Source organism: Spodoptera frugiperda, chromosome 25, assembly GCF_023101765.2.
Source record: "Spodoptera frugiperda isolate SF20-4 chromosome 25, AGI-APGP_CSIRO_Sfru_2.0, whole genome shotgun sequence".
In the NCBI taxonomy this organism is placed as follows: Eukaryota; Metazoa; Arthropoda; class Insecta; order Lepidoptera; family Noctuidae; genus Spodoptera; species Spodoptera frugiperda.
The window spans coordinates 10,990,136-11,014,982 of NC_064236.1; the positions used below are offsets into that span (position 1 = coordinate 10,990,136).

The window sequence follows — 24,847 nt, forward strand, 5'->3', positions numbered from 1 at the left end:
AAAGTTCTTATCAACACAAATGATTAACACCCGTATTCACAAACGATACTTTCCTCAGTGAAGTAGCAACGCTCTGCGAAGTAAGGCATTTCTCACTGCGTAACATCTGGCAAGCCTTTCAATTCATAAACGATACTTAAGCGACCCTTGTCTAAGCAAACCCGTAGCGTTAAATAGAGCTCTGTGATTGGTTCTCGTATGTTGCGTATTTCACGTCGCTGCTTGACGTTCATATCAGTTGTCATACAACAACGTCAAAACATAAACAGTTACCGGTAACCAAGAACAATTTTGAGTTGTCATACAACAACGTCAAAATATAAATAGTTACCGGTATCCAAGAACAATTTTGAGTTGTCATACAACAACGTCAAAACATAAACAGTTACCGGTATCCAAGAACAATTTTGTTAATATTTGTGTTGGTTTTATATTCACAAATATGGATACAATAACAAAATCGGGATCCCTAAACACAACTGTCTGTCTGTCCGAAAAATACTTATATTTCTCTAACAAGAAATAAACCTTGTGACATCTATTGCCATTGACAATGGCTATGCGTAGCTTAAAACAGCTGGCAGGCTACTTTAGCTGTGCGTTCATTTTGAAGGACGCATTGTACCAGCTGTCACTCAAGTATTGTTTATGAATTAGATTTAGGGGCCCTGTGCGCTCGCGCGCACTAAGAGACCGCATAGTATCGTTTGTGAATACGGGTGTCAATCCCATACCTAGATAGAATAAGATAAAAACCAAACACTTGATAGTTAATGTATAGGTACTGTTGACGAGTTTCCTTAACAACTACACTTCTTCATTATCAGACCCTCAATGACTGTCCCACTTAATCTAGGTGTAAAGTTATCCATCAACACAAATTAATCAAGCCCAAACACTAGGCAGTTACGGTATCCCGTTGTAGAATTCCCTCAACTGGCTGTCAGCTCCATCATCAAGTCGACTCTTATTATATTGTAGTGTTTATAAATATTTATCTATACATATAATAAAATCGTAGAAAAGTGCTGTCTGTACATTGAAAATAAAAATAAAAAAAATAGCAGGGGTTATTGTTATGTCGATGTCGAACCCAAAAATGTAATTAACTTTTTTTTGTCTGTTTGTCTGTTTGTCTGTTTGTCTGTTTGTCTGTTCGTCTGTGCGCGCTAATCTCAGAAACGGCTGATCCGAGTTGGATGCGGTTTTCACGAATATATTGTGGGATGCTTAAATTTACATTTAGTGTTTGTTTCATGTCAATCGGTTCATAAATAAAAAAGTTATGTCAAATTAAAAAATCACGTCGAACATTCTATGCTTATACCATTAATCTCCGCAACTATTTGACGGATTTGGTTGAAATTTGGTACAGATATAGTTTAGAACCTTAGAAAGGACATAGATATATTTTTATTTCAAAAATCAAAAAATAATATAAAAATAAAATAAAAATAAAATAAAAATAAAATAAAAATAAAATAAAATAAAAATAAAATAAAAATAAAATAAAAATAAAATAAAAATAAAATAAAAATAAAATAAAAATAAAATAAAAATAAAATAAAAATAAAATAAAAATAAAATAAAAATAAAAATAAAAATAAAAATAAAAATAAAAATAAAAATAAAAATAAAAATAAAAATAAAAATAAAAATAAAAATAAAAATAAAAATAAAAATAAAAATAAAAATAAAAATAAAAATAAAAATAAAAATAAAAATAAAAATAAAATAAAAATAAAATAAAATAAAAATAAAATAAAAATAAAATAAAAATAAAATAAAAATAAAATAAAAATAAAATAAAATAAAAATAAAATAAAAATAAAATAAAAATAAAATAAAAATAAAATAAAAATAAAATAAAAATAAAATAAAATAAAAATAAAATAAAAATAAAATAAAAATAAAATAAAAATAAAATAAAAATAAAATAAAAATAAAATAAAATATAAATAAAAATAAAAGAAAAATAAAATAAAAATAAAATAAAATAAAATAAAAATAAAAATAAAAATAAAAATAAAAATAAAAATAAAAATAAAAATAAAAATAAAAATAAAAATAAAAATAAAAATAAAAATAAAAATAAAAATAAAAATAAAAATAAAAATAAAAATAAAAATAAAAATAAAAATAAAAATAAAAATAAAAATAAAAATAAAAATAAAATAAAAAATGAATTTATTCCGGACATACAGCGCCATCTATTGTTCAATTTCGTACTTATAGTACGGAATTGAACAATGTCGGGCTGTTCCTATACTCCGTAGATAGATGGCGTTGATCGCGCAATGGTGTAATTACAATTGTTCAGTTCATGTTATTGTTTTAATTCATTGGAAATTTGTTTTTACAAAATAGTAAAAAGCAATGAAAAATATAACATAATACAACTTTTAGTACAAAGAAAACGCTCTAACGGTATAGATAATTCTATGTCGATCGTTACACGACTTCGGTTCATGTTATTGTTTTAATTCATCGAAAAAAGTTAACAAATAGTAAAAAGGTATGAAAAAAATTATATCAATATAATTAAACATTTAGTACAAAGAAAATGCCCGAACGGAGTATAAATAAATAATCCAAGTTGTCTTTATCCTCGATAGATGGCGTTGGGGAAAAAGGCTTGGGCATAAAGGATAGGTTCTAATATAATTTCTTTTTTAATTGTTATAAATTGTCAGCTCCATCATCAAGTCGACTCTTATTATATTGTAGTGTTTATAAATCTTTATTGAAAAATATAATTAAACACTCGCGGGTATAAACTCTCGAACAAAAACAGAACTTTGAAAATCGGTCCACAATTGGCGGAGTAATTAGTGAACAAATAAACAAACATCCCAACTTTTTTTTGTAGTCAGTAAAAAACAAAACGCGTTGACAACAAACTTAAAATAGATTATTAAATTGGTTCAACTAAAAGTTTTCAACTTATTATTTATGAAAATTACGCTTCTATAATTAACCCGTACAAAGCAACCCTTACCTTTACCCTAATCAAAACAAACTTTATACGATAGGGTCGCAATATTGTGTTGTCAATTGAGCATATGATAGTCTGGAGAAGATACTTTGAGACTCTCTATTCCAGTCATACATTGTTACTTTACACGATAATTCATGTTGTTTGATGACGGCAGCGAAAAATACACATCACATCTAACTAACTAAAATATACTCTTTAATATCCCGGTATCAAGTCGAGATCAGAGGGAGTCGTAATTAGGGAATAAACATTTAAGAAAACCAGACAAGTAGCGCCCTCTAAGGCAGTTGTCCCACCAACGACGAGAAAACGACTAACTATCGGGTATTTTCTCGCTCAAGAAACGTATAAGAGATATACTTTCCGTGTGAACAAAAGAGATGCATATACAAACAGTTGATCGCTGACTGTTCACACTGCCGGCGAGCACTCGCTTCACTAGTTAAACATCGGAAATAAATCTTAAATATCGGAACTACGCACTCGCTCCCCGCGTCTCGCTAACTCGTTTCTAGTTCTAGCTCTACTCGTTACTCGTTGCCGGTGAGACAAGTGCCTAATAAACCTGAAAGGAGATTATGTAGCAGTCTGTCTATCTGTCTCGCACCGTTGTTGTAAAACATTTAACGTATCTCTGCCTGCCCCAATCGATATAAACCATGTGTAATGTGTACGCTTAATCAAACAACTCAAAAATGGTGGCAAGTAGTAAACAGCAACAAAAAGTACCATAGCTATATCTGACTACATTATTCCGACTGTGTAAACGAATGATAATGAGTATTTAAGCATGAATTGCAAAAACGTTATCATTAATTCAGAAACAAGAAAATCAAAGCAATTTATTCAAAACGGGCTGAACGTCAGCAATTTAATTTAATAATATCAAAGTATAATAAAGTGACGTGAAGGTTCGTGATCTCCGCCGTTTTTGGTATTCAGATATTTTCACACGTGCCGACACCAGCATACCTAGTAACTCCGTCATAACTCCACAATCTTTATTTATTTATGAAATGGTTCTGCAACTCTATATTTTCATCGTTAAATAAAATCAGTTTCAAGATAGCATAAAGCACCTAGCTACTACAGTTTAAAACCTAAATCACATAATATAATATTTCTCTATGTATATATTTTAGACTTACGAATAACAATTGATTGTTATATACCTAAAGGTATACATATACTGTAAAACTCGAGAAAGGCTGGACCGATTTGGCTTTTTGGTCTTGGATTATATTTGTACAGGTCCAAGGATGGCTTAAAAGGTGTTCTAGAAAATCTGTTAGCTAATCTTAAGCGACTTAAATAATTTTCGTCAGTAAAGAATATTTTTTTAATGACAATCACCCCCATTCAAACCAGTCTATTCATTGAGGAGTTACGGTACCAAAAACTGGTAAAAGTTGTATCACCCCTCATTTCACATCGTTTGGGACTATTATTATACCTAGGTCTTAAAAAATTATGTTACCTTGTGATCAGATCAGTTCCAGGACACCTTTCGTCTCTCTTCTGTATTTTGAAAAATATCAACATAATTTCTGAAAGACAAATAATTGTTTCATTCAAACTAGTAGTTCCGGAGTTTAGCGTGTTCAAACAAATATACACTCTTCAACTTTACAACGTCATGCTTTTTATCCCCGTAGGGATAGGCAGAGGTGCACATTACGGCAAGTAATGCCGCTACACAATATACATCCACTTTTCACCATTTTTGTTATAAGTGCCATGTAATAGGGGGTGAGCCTATTGCCATATTATTATACTGGACACAATTCCAGACACCGTGCTACTACTGAGAAAAAACCCAATAATCCTTTGCCCGACCCGGTAATCGCACCCGAGATCCCTTGTCCGGCAGTCGCAATTTCGACCGTTCGCCCGTCTTCAACTTTACAATATTTAATTTATTGATTCCGAGGCTACAATAGAACATGGTCTGTTGCCAATACAGAACACAATATAAAATACCTATATTACATACTAATATGCCTACTACCATAACAAAGTAAGCAATACGTTTGGATACCTACGTTCTAGTTCATCAAATGTGAAATGCGTTTCCTTTAGTATTTCAGCCCAAACACCACTATGTTTCTTCCTGAATCTGATTTCTTCCATAGGATCCAAAGTGCTATCTAAAGACGCCGACATTTTTGCAGATAAAATTAAACACAATAATAAGAAATTTTCTAATAAAATAACAATTGTGCCCAATTTTATATGAACTTTGAAATCTAATTAATTTAGATTGTACACGGATGTATATGGATGTCACTTGATTAGTGTCAAAGTGTCAATATTGTTTACTTTCATTTATTAAAATAGGTTTTAGTAAAAATATATAAACCTTTTTGAAATTAGGATAATGTAATAGTTACATTGTGAATAACATATACCTACGAAACATACACATACAATCTATGTGTGTGTGTGTATGAGTATCACTCATGTAACAATAGTGGCGACTGCTTTACCACGTAATGAAATGACCACCGCCAGAAACTCGCAACTGCTCAACCAATCCATAAGTATGTACACACGACAACACTATTTCAAATTATACTACACATACACCAATGCATACACAACTGCGTAATGGACAAACATTTTGCACATTAGTATGTATTTGCTCACACAAGTATATTATATAAGGCTGTAAATTATAGTTATGTCGATGTGTTGCCGGCTAACTAGAAACGACAACACTATGGAGTTTGTACATGTATACGTAGAATGCTGTGGTTCATTATGCAGTCGCAGCTTAAAGCAGCTGATCCTGTCTGCTTTAAGCTGTCTGTTTATGGTAGGCCTTAGAGTTACTCGGTGGGCAATTAAAAGCTGAGCTCAAATGTTTAAATGGAAACTCACATAATATCATTAAATTTAAATATGAAGTGTAAGGAGCACATTATATTTAATTTTATAAATTAACAACGTCTGACTAATTGATTGACGCTAAATAAAATAAATTATATATAAATAATATGTACCTACAATAATCACGCCGTTAAGTGAACAAAGACTAGCATTTGTACTAAAACACGCGCTTTTCACCACATATGTAACAACTGACATATAAGTACATAATAGACGACGAGTATATTGAAATATATCGAAATCAGTCCCATTCACCGACTGCTAAGTACCTAATACTCATTAACTAATAGTCATGTAAACTAAAATATTTTCAATGTATTATAATAAGGGCTGAACCTGCACTGGACAGGCAACCCTCATACAAAAATATGAATATGGCTACTTTCCGGTACTTTGCGAGAGTTTGCCTCTCGAACTTATACAAACGCTTGTAACGAAACCATAGCCAGTTTTAAAACGACCCCTAACGCCATCTAGGGAGCTCAGAGGCACTCTGAATAAATTCAAGGTTGAATCGTCAGAGGGTGCTTTACACAAATATTTATATTTGCTTTTTTACTGTGCTACAAAATAAATTAATTCCAGTTAGATACGTGTAATGAATGTCTTAAAATTAATTGATCTCATGTTTCTTAAATCTGGTAAATTTTTATTAGGCGTATTTAGATCAAGATGATGGTTGTTCTACGTTGTAATGATCACAATGGTGACAAGTAAAGAGCCATTGGGCTTTCATAGTGAGGAGCACATCATATTTAATTTTACTGACTAATTGGTTAACGCTAAATAATATAAATTACATATAAATATGTACAATAATCACGCCTTTAAGTGGACAAACGCTAGCATTTGTATTAAAACACGCGCTTTTCGTCACATATGTGACAACTGATATATGAGTACCTAATAATACTCATTAAATAATAGTCATGTAAACTAAAATATATTTTCAATGTGTTATAATAAGGGCTGAACCTGCACTGGACAGGAAACCCTCATACAAAAATTAGGACTGGATTCTCTACTTATGGAGAGTTCGCCTCGCGTACTTATACAAACGCTTGTAACGAAACCATAGCCAGTTTTAAAACGACCCCTGACGCCATCTAGGGAGCTCAGAGGCACTCTGAATAAAGTCAAGGTTGAATCGTCAGAGGGTGCTTTAAACAAATATTTAGGTTTGCTTTTTTACTGTGCTACAAAATAAATTAATTCCAGTTAGATACGTGTAATGAATGTCTTAAAATTAATTGATCTCATGTTTCTTAAATCTGGTACATTTTTATTAGGCGTATTTAAATCAAGGTGATGGTTTTGTACGTGATATAACTTAACATCTTCCTCGAAGGGGCATTGCGGCACATACATATGTACATAGAAATATAAAACCTACATTTCACTAGTTATGCTATCCATGATTATAATGATCATAATGGTGCAAAGAGCCATTGGGCTTTCATAGTTTTTCAATTCAATTCAGTTTTTAGTACAGTTAAATTTTCAGAAATTAAAGTTTGGAACACATTGTCTTTGAGTGTGTAAGCTGGAATCTACGCCATAGAAAGATTTGCCATTATCTACAAGGTTGACAGGCGTGTTGGAGATCGCAGTTTATCAGAGAAAAAGAGAGAGAGAGAGGGAAAGGGATGAAGGGAGAGACAATGATAAACATTCAGGTATTTCTGAAGAAAGTGTTAACTAAGGTGTAGAAAGTAGTCAACTTTTACCATACCTGAAGAGTCTGGATGACGAGAAATATATTCATATTAAACCACTACATCTTTTTACAGATGAATAGTCGAATATATAATATTTATTTCTGTTTTGTAGAAAGACAATCGCGAGATTGGCCATGAGCTAGTTTGTATAAGGATTTCCAAAACCATGTTTGCTAAGACGCGGGCCAACTTTGGGTATTATGATATACAAATCGAATTAAGGGTTGTTCGTTGGCTACTTGTTTGTATGGAACGGCGACCAAGGGAGCCAAAAACTGTGAGAAATAAGATAAGCACTGACCTAGATAATTTGTTATTGTTTATACAGAAGCTTTGTCTCTGAATAGGCGTAAATATTATATTCTTTGCCAGCTTTCTTTGTGGGAACTTTTTTTATTATTGAATTACTTACAATAGCTTTATCAAGTATTTTCCTTTTATGCAATGGGTCAAAAAATAAGGAAATAGGAATATCTAAAAATATCTACGTGTGACAAATCCGCCTTGTCTTATGCTAGATAGTTTCGTATTTATTTAATTTTGTTAACCGTTAATTTTCCTACCCGTGCTTCGCGCCAAATCCCCGGGAACTTGTTAAATTTTCCACGAAAAAAATGTCAGGTGATAGGGGAGCAGTTATAAAGTGTACTCACTAATCTCCACAACTAACGGAGATTATGTGAATGATTAATAGAAATTGGAAAGAAAAAATCAGCCTAAAGTAAATATTCTACACAGACTAAGTCGCGAGCAAAATAATAATCATCAATATTTCTGCCTTTGTCACTTTGAACGTGACGACTAAAAATGAACTTTGTTGCGAATAATTTAATAGTTATTGTAATGGAAAAGCAAAGTTTCAATTTAGAAAGAGAGCACAATATAATTATGTTTATCTCCTTGTCATTTCAGTCGTGACGTAATTGAAGTGTTATATTTTTTTATAGCAATTTAGCAAGATGTAGAAGAAAAGAAGTTACATTTAAAAGGAGAACGCGATATGAGTTTTTGTTGTCATTTTGGTCATGGCCATTGATGTGGTATTTGTATATGAATTAGCAACGTTGCAATTAGTTTCATCATGAGTAGTTCAGCACAGTCATGGGTACAGAATTCATAAGATAATGCTTTCCTCTCTCGCCGTTGTCGGTTCCTATTAATTACCTAGTCGTGATAACTGTCAAACTTGTTGTCCAAGTTACTTAAAGTTTATCTAGACAAAAATTAAATACCAATAACCAAAGTTGTTTCAGTTTTGATAAATAAATAGTTGCACCGACTTTGTTTAACTTACCCATGGATAGGTTTACATACGAACAAAGTAACACAAATAGGCATTTGTGTTACAATTCAGACTACTTTTCATTGCTATGCATAAAATTACCAGCTAAGAGAAAATATTAACTGTCCACAATGAACATGTTTATCTTACAATTAGTGTTGCAATAATAGCGACTAATTTAAAACAATTACTATTTAAACACTGTATAGCGTGCAATGAAATATTTGTCATACTTTCATGAATAAGCACATAACGCTTGCTCTTAACAAACACTGTCCAACTCGTTACTCTTTTTTTATTTATTTTTTATAACATCACGCCTTTAATCCCCGAAGGGGTAGCCAGAGGTGCACATTATGGCACATATTGCCACTGTACACCCACATTTCACAATTCAAGTTGTAAGTCCCATATAATAACAGGTGGTGAGCCTATTGCCATATACCGGGCACATTTCCAGACTCCATGCTACCACTGAGAAATTTTCGAAAAACCGAAAAAAGCCCAGCAATACTTCGCCCGACCCGGTAGTCGAACCTGAGACCCCTTGCCCGGCAGTCGCACTTGCAACCTCTCGGCCAACGAGGAGTTCCAACTCGTTACTGTATTATAAAAACTTAGGGTTAATAAATCCGTCTACATTTTACCAAACACTGAGCATTTTTCTCGAAAAGAAACATTATTTCACTCTTTTAGTTCATTAGTCATTTCTATGTAAAATTACGTCGTGTCTGTTCTCCGGAGTATCCATAATATTATCTTGTTTTTTTATATAAAAATTTAGTTAAACCCGCTCTGCTCGGCTCCTATTATTGGTCATAGCGTGATGTTTTATAGCCTATAGCCTTCCTCGATAAAGCTTAATTTAGCGTGGCCCTTTAGTAGTCCTATTTCAGCTCAATTTCGGTAACAATAAAGAAATTCATACATATACCTAATATAAAGTCCTCCGTGTGAAATATAATATTACAGTATTTAATTTATTGAATTCAAAAGTTACAACGGTAGACAGACAATTAAAGTAACTCACATACATCACAAAAACATAATTAAACAGGAATTAAAAGCATTCATAAGTTCCTCTCGTATTGTAACTTTTTAACACTTGTAAAACACAAGAGCAGTTGGCGAAATTACGAAGACGAAAAATCCTGTAACTACACCACGAATATTACGATTGTTCCCGAGTCAATATTATACAACGTGTAAAAAAGGGGGTATTCATATCAATTGCACGGTTTCTAGATAACATAACAAACGATACGGGAAGGATTTTAAAACTCATGTTTTCATGGTACCAAGTTATGAATTTTCCAATACCTACGCACGCACCGCCGCTGCGCGAATCAAAATTAGGTAGACAGGTACTAGGCGATCAGATTTACAGAAGAAATGTTTCGTAATATTAGCGAGTGATCCCTGTGGTGTTGTGACATGTTGATTTGAATTCAAGAACCATGCGATACCAAGTATTTGGTACTATTTTTTAAACGTATTTTAAGCTGAAACTTTCTATAGAGATTTTATTCAACCTGTATTCATCAGCGCTTCTTGATCTGTATGGTCATTTTGTTATGCGTTGTATAATAACACCTATTTTATTCGAACACTCAACGGATTCTCAAAGATTAGCTTATATTAAAATCTATCGATACTAACGTTTAATTTATGCATTTCACTTTAGTTATTCATGAGTTCTTTGATTGTCTATTAAGACCATAAATCTCAAAAACTAGGTTAAGGTACATAGCGGCGCAGCAAAATGTTTTTGTGTATTTACTTAGAAACAATTCATTCGTTCCGCGAAGGAGCGCCGACACAATTTAAATTAAGTAAATGCATCGATACCGGTGTTATTATGCGAGTGCCTAATTGTAAATCCAATGAGTACGGTTACCAGTAATTACATTAGAATATTTTCGGGGAACATTGGCCCACAACTAAACATTTTCGCTTTCCCAACCGAATGTTGTTAGACTTTTATTTGTTTGTCAAAAGCTTTTATTATCCTAAATGCTCTGTATTCCTTTTGTGGACCATCGTATAGTAGGCCTGTGCGTGACCTAAAAATATTTGCTTTAGAACCACAAATAGAATCAGTTTTATTAAGATTGTAAACTGAATAATTGAAACCGATTTATGGTGTTGACAACCTTTGTGTTATTAATGAAACGGTTTAAATTAAAAATGAAATTATATAAATGACGTTTATAACTAGATGGAATAGGACGATAATATATATTGCCCAGTAATAAGTTTATAATAACCGAAGAAAGATTAATTTACCATATAAGAAGCACAAAACATAATGTACATAGTATAACAATACTATTAACCCACCTTCACTATCACTGAGCCAGCTGATAACTCTGATAGACCTTCTGATAAGAAACAGTCACCCTAACCTCTGAACATCTAATCTTTGAAAAAAAAACCTACGACTGACGCCGACGCAACGTCCGTGTAGACATTTTTAGATGTCGCAATAATAGTTTATGTAATTCAATAATCGCAATTTTAGCAAAATGCATTATCCCATGTCATATCAAATCTGTTAACTGATGCTTAAACCTCTTCATTTTATATTGAATGAGTTTGAACACGTCGTGAGTTTAAACAAAGCCTTTACCAGATGGTTTCAAGTCATCGTACGAGTAACAATGGATATAATGCATCTCAGTTTATGAAAATATCTTACATCTAATGTAATCTGTCAAGTTTCCTATACTATTCCACCTTGTAATACTTATGGTAAAAGTTTGACGATAATTTAGGGGAAATCAGAGGGAAAAGTGAGTTCAAGAAAAGAAGTAAATTTTTGGTCGAATTGCCTATTCAATCGAGAAAAGAACAAGTTTGGTGCCGACCATTCGTGGGATTGCATTTGTTCTTCGATCGTTGGGGATTGAGCGAACTTAGAAGAACTAAGCAGAGAATTCCATAGCGCATTATGTGTTTCCAGAAGGACAACTTGCACCACTTGAAATTCCAAGTGCAACAAGTTGTGTATTGTTCTCCACTATACAAAGCCAAACTCTATTTCTGGATTTAGGTGTAAACTACGTATTGTCGCGCTACGCTGTACGCTTTTATCTATACTATTTGATTGTAAAAGCGTGAGGCTCTGGAAAAAGGAAGACTTTCCTTAAAACGAATTCTAATACTAACTTGCTGGTGAAACCTGCAAGAGATCTCTCATTAGTATACAGTTTATGCCATCAAAGGGACTTCCGCCTTTATCATCAGACTTTGTAACTTTATTGTGGTCCAAGTATAGTACAAGACGTTTCTAAAAAATCCCAAACCCGTATATCTTCTTTCTTTCTTTTGTCTTTTAAAAAACGTTGCCCCACACTAGGACTTTCACCTGTGTCGTGGGTGCGTTTACAAATGTACAAGTTCACATACACATGACACCCAGACCCGAAACAACAATTTGTGGGTCACACAAAGAGTTGCTCCGTGCGGGAATTGAACCCGCTACACATTGCGCGGCACCCGGTTGCCCAGCCACCGCACCAACCGTGCAGTCAAATATATACGAAATTTCATGGAATGCCAATTCATCTTTCGGCTCCGTCATTAGATCAGGTTAAAAGGACCAAACTATTATACGGTCATTAAAACTACATACTGCAAATTTCCACAACGTGATGACCCATTGAAGAGAATAAATTCGATACCTTAAATTCCATTACATAGTTGCCTACTTACTGATATAACCGATGACCTAACAAGATGTTTTATTTTTAATTTAATTTCATTCAAAATTTATTTTGATTTCACATGAGTTTCATCAAAAGTTTAATACTAGGCCGTCAAATGTGTTAAGCGTATCAAGAGTATGAATACAATAGTTTAGATGAGTGTCCAAACTTCGCGGACTCTCAGCGCAGTGGCTCAGCTTGAAGGCACGTTTCTCTGACAGTAAGCTGACTTACAATATCAACACTAAAGGACCAAAGCCAAATTTAACTTTGTACCTACATTTATGTGTGTCAATTATAATCTGTTAGAATTGATATAACGGATTAAAAGAAAAACTACTAATTGAAATGTACTTAGATTGCCCGCTAAGTGGGATGTATGGTCGTAAGTTTCACAGCCGATTAAAGTTTAGAGTTCATCGTTTTAAATATATTCATTTATTATTATAGAAATGAGTTCAATATGGTTTAAATCAAAACTACTTGTGTCTGTATACTTTTTAATTCGGCGTTTTTAAAAAGAATTTGTTTTATCTGACCCAGCTGTCTAGATGGGGTTGGGATCGAATTGAATAGTGCTATGGTTTACTTGCGCCAATGCAATTACATGCGCCGATTTACACACAACAGATAAAATAAAATCATCTAATTGTCAAAAAATCCATGGTCTCATTCCCCTGTAAAAATAATAAAATAAGGTCGAGTTCAAAATGCTTCCTTCAACTAAAAGAAAGAATGTGTGAAACTTTTACAGATATTTTTATCAGGTTTCAGTTTGTCCAAAGTTTAGCTTACCTAGTGATAAAACCGCAGTCGTATCCTTACTTTTCCATATCTTACAAAAGCTGTTTCCATTTAAGTTCAATTTGTCTTTTCAACGGCAATTGCCGCACTCAGAGACATTTAATGACTAGGTACTTAAACTATTACGTAGTAACGACTTTGTTCCGAAAACAATTCCTAAGTACTAGGTAAGTAAACATTAAATGGCTTTGAGTACCGTACGGCAGTAAATATATTTAACGAAATAGTTTGTACCGTATTATGATAGTACTTTTAGAAATCACACTGTAGCTAAAGCTAAGCTAAAACCATCAACAAACAATAGTAATTAACCTTGACGAAAGATAAATTAAGGAATAGAAGTAGCGTGTCAAATAAATTGTTGAAAAAATGGCAGTGGCGTGTGAAATGCGCATCGTTTTCAGTATCAGTGGGGGCTTCAGATGATCTCGGCAGGCCCGACAGTGCCCGTGCTTCAGTTGTCTTGCAACCGCCCTACAGAGCAGCGGCCGCCCGCCCAACCGCTCCGCTCATACGCGCACGAAACTTCGCGCTCCAGAACTAACAATCCGAACTTTGCTTGTGAATTATATTCCATTTATTTAAATCTGTGAACAATCTTGGATGCAGTTTTGAGGATTTGTGAACTGTTACTGATATAATTTTGGTAATGAAAGGTAATTAGTGTTGTTAATTTCAAGTGACGTGAAGTGAACTATTTGTCTAAGTTAATGAATGTTTTTCTTGCTGTGATTAATCGTTTCGTGTTTTGTTCAAAACACCGCCGTGATTGATATCGATGACGATTTTTACGGTACAAGGTATTTCAATTAAATTTGATTCTTTGTTGGCTGGATAAGCGAAATTATCTAAAGAAAGAAGATACATTTTTAAAAGTAAGAAAAAGTTTTTGTAATGTATTCGTCAGTTGAACTAAGTACATTAATTAAAATGCTGTAGGTAACAGGTTAACACACAGTCACAGTATGCCTACTGTGACTGTGTGTTATCTGATGGCCAAACGCCATCCTATCAAGTATAAAAAACAACAAATCATGTACATTTATATAATTCAAGTTCTCAATCAAAAATAAAATGAAAGATATTCCTATATTCTAAAACTCATGCAAAAAGTTACAAATAAAATTATTTATATATACCAACCTGTTGAGTTTCATCGAAATTGAGTTTACTGAGTTAAGATTAAAACCTATAAAAAAATATAATCAAGTTTGTTTCACTTAAAATTAAAAAAAAATGTAACTGACCCAGTGGTTGTAACAATAGTTAAGACCTCAAAAATACAAAACTGACATTACGGTACTTGTATTATATTACTAGAGCCTAATGAATACGATAATGATGATTATCAGACTGATTGACTGTACAGAATGCCATACCGCATTAAGTCCTACCACATGTATTTGTGTATATACGTAAATTGTTAAATTAACAAAATAAAGGCCATGAACATTTAAAACAATTAAAACGCTCTATAGTAAGAATTATAAGTCTTATTTTTCAATATCCTTGCCTTTATTACGCTGTTTAAAGATTTATTCACTCCATAAAAGTATGCAAACAAGCAATTAGTTTATTCAATGTTTGTGCATAGTCTAGCCAGATTGTTTAGGATGACTAATTTTCAAGGCTAAGTAAATATTTCATTTTGAACAATTCTAACATATGTTAGTACTAACTACTACAATATTTTTCCGTGTTTAGATTAGTTGAATCCACAACTTCTAAGATTATCGAGACAAATCTATCTTTTATTTATCTTTAGTCACATTCTCTTTACGAATTAGTTTGTCATGATCACCAAGTTCGGCAGGCGGGTTAGAAATTACGGTTTAAGGTCTCAGCACACATATGGGATCGGAAAGGGATCGTAACCGTAACGCCTTTTGCCTCGCTGTCAACCAGGCGTCAACCTACCGTATGCACGTAACGAAAGCGTATCAGCAGCGCCTGTACGTCAACTCGGCTACGGCTAGGCGACACCGCGCTTACGCCTCGCCGCCCCCTGGCTGACCTGGGGGCCTTGACAAAATCCAAGCGTGGACGAAAGGATGTGAGCTCGGGTACGGAGAGACGTAAGCGCGGGGACGGAGAGACGTAAGCGCGGGGACGGAGAAACGTAAGCGCGGGGACGATGAGCCGTAAGCGCGGGAATTCAAGTTCGGAGCCTGTTCCGAGGCGAGGCGATTACGTTATTATTCCGATTAGTGTGCGTTGCAGTAGGGAGTTTAATACAAACCATTCTGAACGGCTCGAGGCGATACGGTGACGATCCCTTTCCGATCCCATATGTGTGCTGAGACCTTTAGTAGGTTACCAAATCCCTATAAATGAAGAGATGCACAATTGCACATATTATTGAATATACGTGTCTCATATTTTTTTCATTCATTACGTTGTGAGGCGTTATACATTATAATAGGAAAAATGCTATAAAAAATCAAACCGGCCGATTTGAGTACCTCCGCTTTTTGGGAAGTCGGTTAAATATGAGGCGAGTCTATTAACATACTATCAAGAATAATTCCTAGTACTGAGATTTTTTTTTAAAGATAATCTTAATAAGACATTGTCAACCTGAGAATAGATACTGAGCCATGTAACAAACGAATAATCATGTTATGTTCCACTATACACATCGCACCATGCTGACAATTATGTAGCACTAGCTTCCGCCCGCGACTCCGTCCGCGCGGATGTCGGTCTTCGCGTGGAAGTTTTATTTCTCCATTTTGAGTAAATCTGACAATGACATCTTATAAATGAACCAATGAACTGTGTGAATGACGTTGAGGTAAATCCAAGACAGACAAATATTCTGTTATAAATACGTATTAATAAGGCCACCTACGAAATAATTATGAAATAGATAGTCACGTGAAATCCTAATACGAGTGACGAGAGCGACCTGACTTGCGACGAGGTATCTACCTAAGAACCGTCATATCCACTGATGATGGATACCTAAAACAAATTACGTACGACAGTTTTCGCGAGTAGTGTTGCATCGTATCAAATCGCATCGAGTCCTTTAGCACCATATAGCATTTCATATGACAGGTAGCACGTTGTATTCATTGCTTACTTAACACGTTCCCTGCGACACTGTTTTTGCTATACTGACCATTAACTGCGCTACGAGACGTTTTGAACCCTATCGTAAACCAGCCATTGTGGCGGTACGAGGTCTATTAAGCCCCACCGCCTAATTCTAATTCAAATAGAAATTACAGCCTTCGCACGACAGAGAAGTCATGTTTTCCTCGCCGCACTACAAGTGCGACATAGACGAGGTGTTATAGACCCTGTTCCGCACTTAACGTGTTAAGGCAACCCGCTACAAAATGTTGTACCTATTATATACATAAATTACTAATACAACGAAATTTTGGTTATACATAAGACCTGTGGGTAAGACTGTTCTAGTAACAATAAATTATAATAATGTAGGCAAGTGTTATTCGAAACTGAATTATGTGTATAATTATTAAGACTCACCGCTATCTAAATTGTAAGGAATTTGGTTCTAATTTAGGTTTTATTGTCTCAAGGTTAAGGTTACAGGTATAGTTACGGTCCTAGCGGACCATTTGCCAGACAAAATAGTACAAAAAGAAATTTTCTTTTAATGTTCTTAACTGCTTATAAGTAAATATAAATTAAAAGTATTTTATGACTGTTTATCTTTCGTTTTATTCAAATTCTAGGTAACACGTTTTTAATTGAAAATTAACTTGTATGTAATTAATTACGAGAATTCTTACTGACTTGCTCCATAATATGCAAAACCAGTATCATACCTGGAATTCGCAAACCACGACTGGCAGATAAGTAGTTATTTTAATTGAAATAAACAAATATCAACACGTGCCATAAATTAATTACAACTCTATCTAGGGAAATTACGCGGAACTATTACGAGATTGTATAAATAATTCAGAAGTTTGAGTCCTTAATAAAATCTTGTGACGTCCTATGTTATTGTTGTTTTATTTTAGAAAACTGAAATTGTATTCTTTCTACCAAGGTCTACATGTTACCCAACACTTAATTAGGATATCTACAAGGATTTGGACAGCAATTCAAAGTGGCTTCATTACTTCAACACCATCTAGGTAGTGTGTTCAAATAATTTGCAGGATAGAGCAATTTGTTCAAAGTAACTTATTTCGATCTAATGAAATTGAAGTAGCACAGATAACTTTATCCCTGTAACAGACGACATTAGAGTTCTTATTTGATTGGCGGACGTGTATTTTTATTCTAAGTATCGCAATTGAATAATGTATCAGTTCTGTTTAAGGGTATAAAAACCTGTCCTTCTTCAAAGTTCAAAAAATATATATAAATAACTGACAAAAAAAGCTTCATTACATCGTTGTCAGCTCATGTGTAGGATTTTGTACAACCCACGTATGTGTGTACAAAGCTCTGATAATGTCAAGGAAGTCTTTGTATTCATTAGCTCGTACTTTGCAATGTCGTCATCTTAGAAGCGAAAATATTTATTACAAAAACATGAATAGAAAGTCGTGTAAGAGGTAATACGTTTGTCCTTTGTGATTGTGAACGGAGTTTACATTTTGAAATTCAGAAACTCTACGATCTAATTACTGAATCTGGTAGCCAGGGTGGAATGACTCTAGTGTCGACTCTTAGTCTAAAAACCACCCCATTCCTACTCCTGCCCGTTAAACTAGGCCGAATCTGATAGCCTGGGTAATGGTTAGACGATAGGGATCTAAGAGTTCTTCTAACTCATAACATCGCATACCTAACTGAGAAGATGATGAATGGTACTTAGACATAGTTCAACACCAACCATATCACAGACAGCTCATTGCTGGACTATTACTACTAAAGGAGTTCCCTTTAAAAAGCGGGAATTTGCACAATCTCGAGTAGGGGTGGTGACGAATGTTCTGCCTTCGCTACACGTCTTATTCTAATAGTACTATAATTAAAATACCTACGTTTTAATATTATTCGTAATCACAAAATATGGGAAGTCTTGGTAGCTATTAGGTATTTCATTTATATGTAATTTAGGTACAGTAACAAAAACGCTTACAATATATTCCATGCATACGTACCACATCAGCTTGGTGACATGACATGTTAAACCCATTGTTAGTCAGTCAGTCTATAGGTTATTTTCTGTTGTCAACGTACGACAATTTCATAGTACTTTTGCTCACTGGTATTGCGTAGGCGCGTACAAACCCCAATATTTTTCCTTGTTTCCTAAGAATAAGAAAACTTGGATGTGAGATCCAGGGGACTACTTGCTCTTGTTCCTATAATGCACTTCATTGCCTTTTGTACTTTTTGGTGTTTCCAATACCTGTACTACTTCAGAATCAGTCACAAACGGAAACTGACTTACTTAATGTATAGCAGGTTTTTCACAAAAAAACCATTACTTTTCTCAGAAAATCATTAAAGACGCGACAACAACAACATGAACAGCGCTGATGACTTACCATTTGGGGTGATACGTCTGTTTGTTTGTTTCCAATCCCATAAAAACATAGAATACAACTATGGGCACAATTTTTTTTTTTTGAAACTCCTATTAAAACGTAATTCAAAACCAGCATAATCTGCTCATAACGGTATTTCCTACAAAATTAGGACTCGGCTTACTGTAGACTAGGTATCTAAAAATATTTTTCCCAGCTATGTAATTCGTTCCACGTAATAAAGTGAGCCTAATAACCTTAATCCTAGCCACTCCACTGGGAATTTTAAACTGAAAAAATATAATTATAGCCCTACTTACAACCAACTTTAACCAATGAGGGGTTAAACTCAAGAACTAAAGAAAACTTGAGATCATTAGTCTTTAAGGTTCCTTAACTAATAAAAAAAATGGAAAGGGAAAAGAAACTGATGAACATTAGTTTTACTTTTCACAAGTTATCTAAATTGAGCAGACGTTACAAATTGCCTGTACTTACAACCTAAAAAAAAATCTGACTTAAATTCTGTCAGTTTAACCACTAAAGCTCGTAAATATTTTAAGATTAGCTACTACTTAGCTACCTAAAGCAATTTTGTACCTATTCTTTATTCTCATTTTAATATTATAAGTGACGAAGGTTTTCTATTAAAAGTACCTAAATTAATATTACTAATAGTGAACTTATATATTTTCGGGCTTTTTTAATCTCGAAAGGAAAATATGTACGTCTGTAATGTTTTATTCATGTGAACTAACATAGAGTTCGATTCGTAAAATAGAACCGAGAATAATCGTGGAAATGGTTACATAGAATAGTGCCAGTCGCATTGTGATAGTATATGAGGACTGTTATTCCTTGGGGATTAAGTAGAAGTCAGATATCTATAATGCTTTATTGTCCATGTAGGTAAGTTATGTTAAAGTATATACACAATTCACAAGTTGTTGTGTTAGTTAAAGAAAAGGAGAAATCACAAGCTGCTTTCCTACTACTATAAATGACAATGTCAGATCCTGTCCCAATTAATTTCATCAATGTGCAAGAAATGTAAATTAATCAAAATTATGCAATGAAAATAAGTCCCTTGATTACTTAATTTATTATTCTGATAAACTTGCGGATAAAAATTAGGAAATAAAAATAATTAAAAAACCCAAGGCCTATTTTCTGTATTTATCGCGACCATCTGCGTTTCTTAGTACGCTTGCACAAGGAACAAAGCAAGTCATCAATAAAAAAAGTTTTGTTAATGTAATGTGTACGGATTTTAATATGAATTTGGTTTTAATACATACTATTAGTTTTTTTTTAATATATATTATAAGGAATGCATATTCTAATCATTATTTCGTGTTTGAACGTTAGTGATTAGATGTAACGAAACGTCATTGGCGTGCGTGCGTCAGTTATGTCCAAAAAGTCATAATTTGACATTCGCTCTGTCTGTTCTGTTTACATTGTTATTTCATTATGACTTAAAAGTAGGATTACTATACCCTGTGCGCTACAACAAGGTGCGGCTGACAGATGCCAGTATGACGTTGACGTCTCTCTTTAGGATGGACATTAGAAAAATTTAATTTTTTATCGCTATCGATACTCGTAGCATACATTTAATTCTCTTGATTTTTTTTATTAAATGTGTGTGTTATTTAGTTGTGCAGTCTAACTACGTGTATATACTTGTCAAAATAAATATTTTATGACCGAGCCCTGAGGTGTTTCAGAGTTACAGTTTTACAGAACCGTGAAGAAAACAAGGATATATTAGTTTGTATATGTTAGATTAAGTACCACCACGCATTATCAATGGCGCCGGAAATGTCTAGAAAAATGCCTACTACATATTTCTGCTCAGATAATGTCACTGTGGTTTGGGCAGAGAGAGCCGCGTCTACAGTGGATTTACCCACATACTTAAAGGTTTTTTAAGAATGATAATTGAACGACGCACGATTTTCGTTTTTTATTCTAAAAAAACATCGACTACCTATCCATCGTAGCCGTACATCCCATCACTAAACACGACTATGGCTTTACGTTATACGCATAACACTTTACTTTATTTTTCATTGCATTAGATTTTAATTGAATACTTGAACATTCCGGTTCGTTTTAATTTAATTAACTACGCATCCGAATGATTTAACATAATACGAATGTGATACAGCTAAAATATTAAGGCATAATTTTTAAATTGCAGCAACTTTTAAGAGTGATACGAAACGTTACTGAATCTGTCAGCCGCACCTTGTTAGAGCGCATTAGGTATAAAGGTGATGTTGGTGATGACATTCCTGCCTTTCATAACTAAACACCCTATTATAGCATTGTAATAAATTGCTTATCGAACGCAAAAAGTTGTATTTAATTCGAACCAGTAGTTTCGGAGAAAAAAACTAAATAACTCTTCAGCTTTATATATGAAAGTATTGATAATGAGTTCAATACTTGATATGTAAGACTACACCTGTTATGCCCTGTAGGAGCAGGTTAAATGGTCTTGAATCTTTTGTAACAAATCATGAGTCAACTGCATAAACAGACTCCATGTTATTGTTGAAACATTTTGGGATACCTAACCGAATAATATCCCAATGCCCATTCTCACCCGGGACCTACTTTCAAAGCAGGCGACCACTTAATATTTTCATTATGAATACTAAAATTTAGTTTTTAGCGTAGACGTTAGATATTTGAATACAAAGCACATGATCCTTGGTTGATCTTGGAGTTGATACTCAAGCAGGTAATATTTGGGTAAGCTTCAAGGTATTTTACAAATGGATGGTTCTGTGTCTGAAGTCTTTTCGCAGGTACATACCACAAGATGCTGTTACCATGTTGTATCAAGTTATAATAAAATATGCAACAAATAACAGTTATTAGAATTAAAAAAAATGTAACAAAAACTTTAATTAACTACTAGTTGATGGAGAAACCAATCCAAACATGACCATTATAAATGGTAAGAAAATTGGATAATCAAACTCGCGAGCCGGTAAAACCCATCCACAACAGCAGTATGAAGTAAAACAATCAGTAAATAATCAGTAAAATTTAAGAATAATTAAGTCACGTCTATTCCCGTGCATATAGAGGCTAGAAACAGTACAACACTAGGTAGTTTCAGAAAATCTTAGCTTGAAAATAAAACTGTCTCTGTGTTAGTACAATAAAGTAAGCCATGCTTTCAAGTTATACGATTTTTATAGCCTCCAGTAGCTAGTTTATGTATTTTTTCATGACACAAACGCTTTGTCATTCATTATTTTTTATTTGTTCCTTTCTATCGAGTGTATTTTATATTTTTTAAATCTTCCACTTCCACACCAATTAACGATAAGGATTTGTACGAAGAAGACACGAGTCTTATTTTTATCAATAATTGCTCAGTAGATATGCGAGTTAATAAAGGTAAAAGATTTTTCCAAAATTGGAAACAATTACGTTACAGCACTTGAATTTTAGGAAAGGTTAAGTACGATTTGAGAGGCAATCAGTATCATTAAGCGCTCCATGTCTGTATATGTTTGTATTATACGTAAATGTGTATAATGGCATCTTCCTACGAATTTGTTTAAAACAAATACCGTTGCTAAGTGATTTTGGCTAAATTAGCGTGGGACGACCGCCAGTAAGATAGAATGATATTATCCATAAAGTAGCTGGCAGTAGACGAATATAAAACGAAGAGCGTGATGATCATATACTGCGAGTCAACTGAAGGAAGACCTTTTCAATATCAACCATAAAGTATTTTTTTATGGAACAAGCCGGTTAACCAACAGACGGATCACCACATACTGACGACGGATTATTACATGATGGTAAGTAATCGCCGCCGTCCATGGACACTTGAAACACCAGAGACATTACAAGAGCTTTGCTGGCCTTTTGGGGGTTAAGAATATAAGGGACGCCTGGGGAGTCAGGGATTGGGAAAATTGGAAAGGGGGGATTGGGCCTCCGATAACCTCACTCACACAACGAAACATAACGCAACCGTTGTTTCACATCGGTTTTCTGTGAGGCCGTGGTATCACTCCGGCCGAGCCGGCTCATTCGTACCGAAGCATGACTCACCCACACTTAGATAATGATAAAAATCCGCAACCATCATCAACATAAGCAAGAATTTTAGAACAAAACTTTATCGTGGCTACACTAACGTGTTTAGACTAAGGAATCTTACCAAAGATCCTCGGGTTTGGTAGCCGTATTACGACAGCTACCGCAGGGAAACTATTATAATTAATTATGGTAAAAGGGTTGATGTGTGGCTTGAACGGAATGCGAACAAGTCATCACACACTTCAGTAATTCACAGGTCTCCGTTCCTATTCTCTGTCACTCTCACACACGCCAAAGGAAAACAAAACATAATGAACAAAACAAAATACTTTCTCTTTTTCAATCAGGTGATCTGTTTCAAGTGCTGAAAACAACATATTATAGACTAATAAATTAGTTCAATAATAATTTCCGCAACGACAACTTTAACGTCACCCCTTTTATCCTCGAAGGGGAAGGCAGAGATGTACATTACGGCAGGTAATACCGCTATACAATGTACACCCTCTTTGCCCATTTGTGTTTTAGTCCCATGTAATAGGGGGTGAGCCCATTGATATATACTGGGCACAATTCCAAGCCCGTGCTATCACTGAAAACTTTCGAAAAGCCGAAAAGTGCCAAATAATACTTTGCCCGACCCGGGAATCGAACCGAGACCCCTTGTCCGGTAATCGCACTTGCGACCGATCAACGAGGTTATTCTGCCTCGTTGATCGAGTGAATTTCCTTTCGGATAAAATTTTCTCCAAACTGATACATACATACAACAGGAAAAATCGATAGCAAACACAGCGTATTAGTTAATTAAATCCTTGTAAGTAACAACACACAAGTTTTATAATATAAATTAACTTTCTAACACGCAAACACGAAAGCAACAGATGTTTTTCACAACTATCAAGAATATGAATTACTAGACGACTAATTTTTATTTTAATGTCCATTTTGTAGATTTTTTTTTCTTACGGAGACTACTTTCAAGGATATATTGATTTAAAATATCGCGTGACGTGACTTCTAGGTACGTTTTGTGCATGGAAATGATGTATTTACTAAAAAAAATACTGAGATATGATGAATCAAAGTTTAGTTGATTTAGTTTGATTACTAAACTTTGATTCATTTTATATCAGTAGATATTATTTTCTTATACCTACTTCTAAAGAAAAAAGTACTTGTCTAAAATTTTTTTCATTGCCTAACGGTATTGATGGTCTTAATAGATTTATAATTTTCATACCCCGTCATCACCACTATTAGTTGTAAGCATAAAGAATTTATAATCTGTTTACAAACCCTAATATTCCAATTTTGAATACCTGTGGATCACATTAAACTCAACTGCTTTGTCATTTGGATAATTTGCAAGACAATCAATCAATCAAAATGGTCTGTCAATATAATTAAATGCAGATTAACACGAATTACAGCCCTACATAATAATAGTGCATAATTATTGCTTATGGGCAGACGTGCTCCATCATAGGCCGCATCATCACTTACCATCAGGCGAGATAGCAGCCAAACGTTGAAACGGCCCATTTAACATAAAAAAAGTATTATCTCAGTCCTTGTTTCTAAAACCTCCAAATCATTTGACTGCACGGTTGGCGCGGTGCCTGGTTAACTGGCTGCCGTACAACGTGTAGCGGGTTCAATTCCCGCACAGAACAACTCATTGTGTGATCCACCAATGTTGTTTTGGGTCTGGGTGTTATGTGTGTAAACTTGTGTGTTTGTTACCGCACCCAAGACGCAAGAGCAAATACTAGTGTGGGGCAACGTTTTAAAAAAAAAACTGACCAAGTACAAATCAAGAAAAGGCGAAGACACCATAAGTAAAATTTAGCAAAATGTTTGTTGTATGGGCTCTTAAATACAGTCAGACAGACTGACCAACACGGACC

General features: G+C 34.1%; 3 protein-coding genes across 4 annotated transcripts in view; 2 read left to right on the forward strand and 1 right to left on the reverse strand.

The window, feature by feature from the left end:
* LOC118266313 (calaxin-like) overlaps positions 1–5,289 on the reverse strand; it is a 53,444-nt gene extending 48,155 nt beyond the window's left edge. Inside the window, exons 1-2 of the mRNA XM_035579722.2 lie at positions 5,041–5,289; positions 4,476–4,545 (exon numbers count right to left, since the gene is read on the reverse strand). Of these exons, the coding sequence (XP_035435615.1) occupies positions 4,476–4,545; positions 5,041–5,161 (191 nt within the window). The 5' untranslated portion in view covers positions 5,162–5,289. The remainder of the gene's footprint in view (positions 1–4,475; positions 4,546–5,040) is intronic.
* Positions 5,290–13,842: 8,553 nt separating this feature from the next.
* The window catches only part of LOC118267698 (calcitonin gene-related peptide type 1 receptor), a 75,818-nt gene continuing 64,813 nt past the window's right edge, over positions 13,843–24,847 (forward strand). The window contains exon 1 of one of the 2 annotated variants that reach the window (XM_035581837.2): positions 13,843–14,198. The gene's annotated coding sequence lies outside the window, so the exon portion shown is untranslated. The remainder of the gene's footprint in view (positions 14,199–24,847) is intronic. The other variant, XM_035581828.2, reaches the window with a different exon arrangement.
* Positions 21,106–24,847, forward strand: part of LOC118262794 (RUS family member 1) — a 137,781-nt gene continuing 134,039 nt past the window's right edge. The window contains exon 1 of the mRNA XM_050704418.1: positions 21,106–21,134. The gene's annotated coding sequence lies outside the window, so the exon portion shown is untranslated. The remainder of the gene's footprint in view (positions 21,135–24,847) is intronic.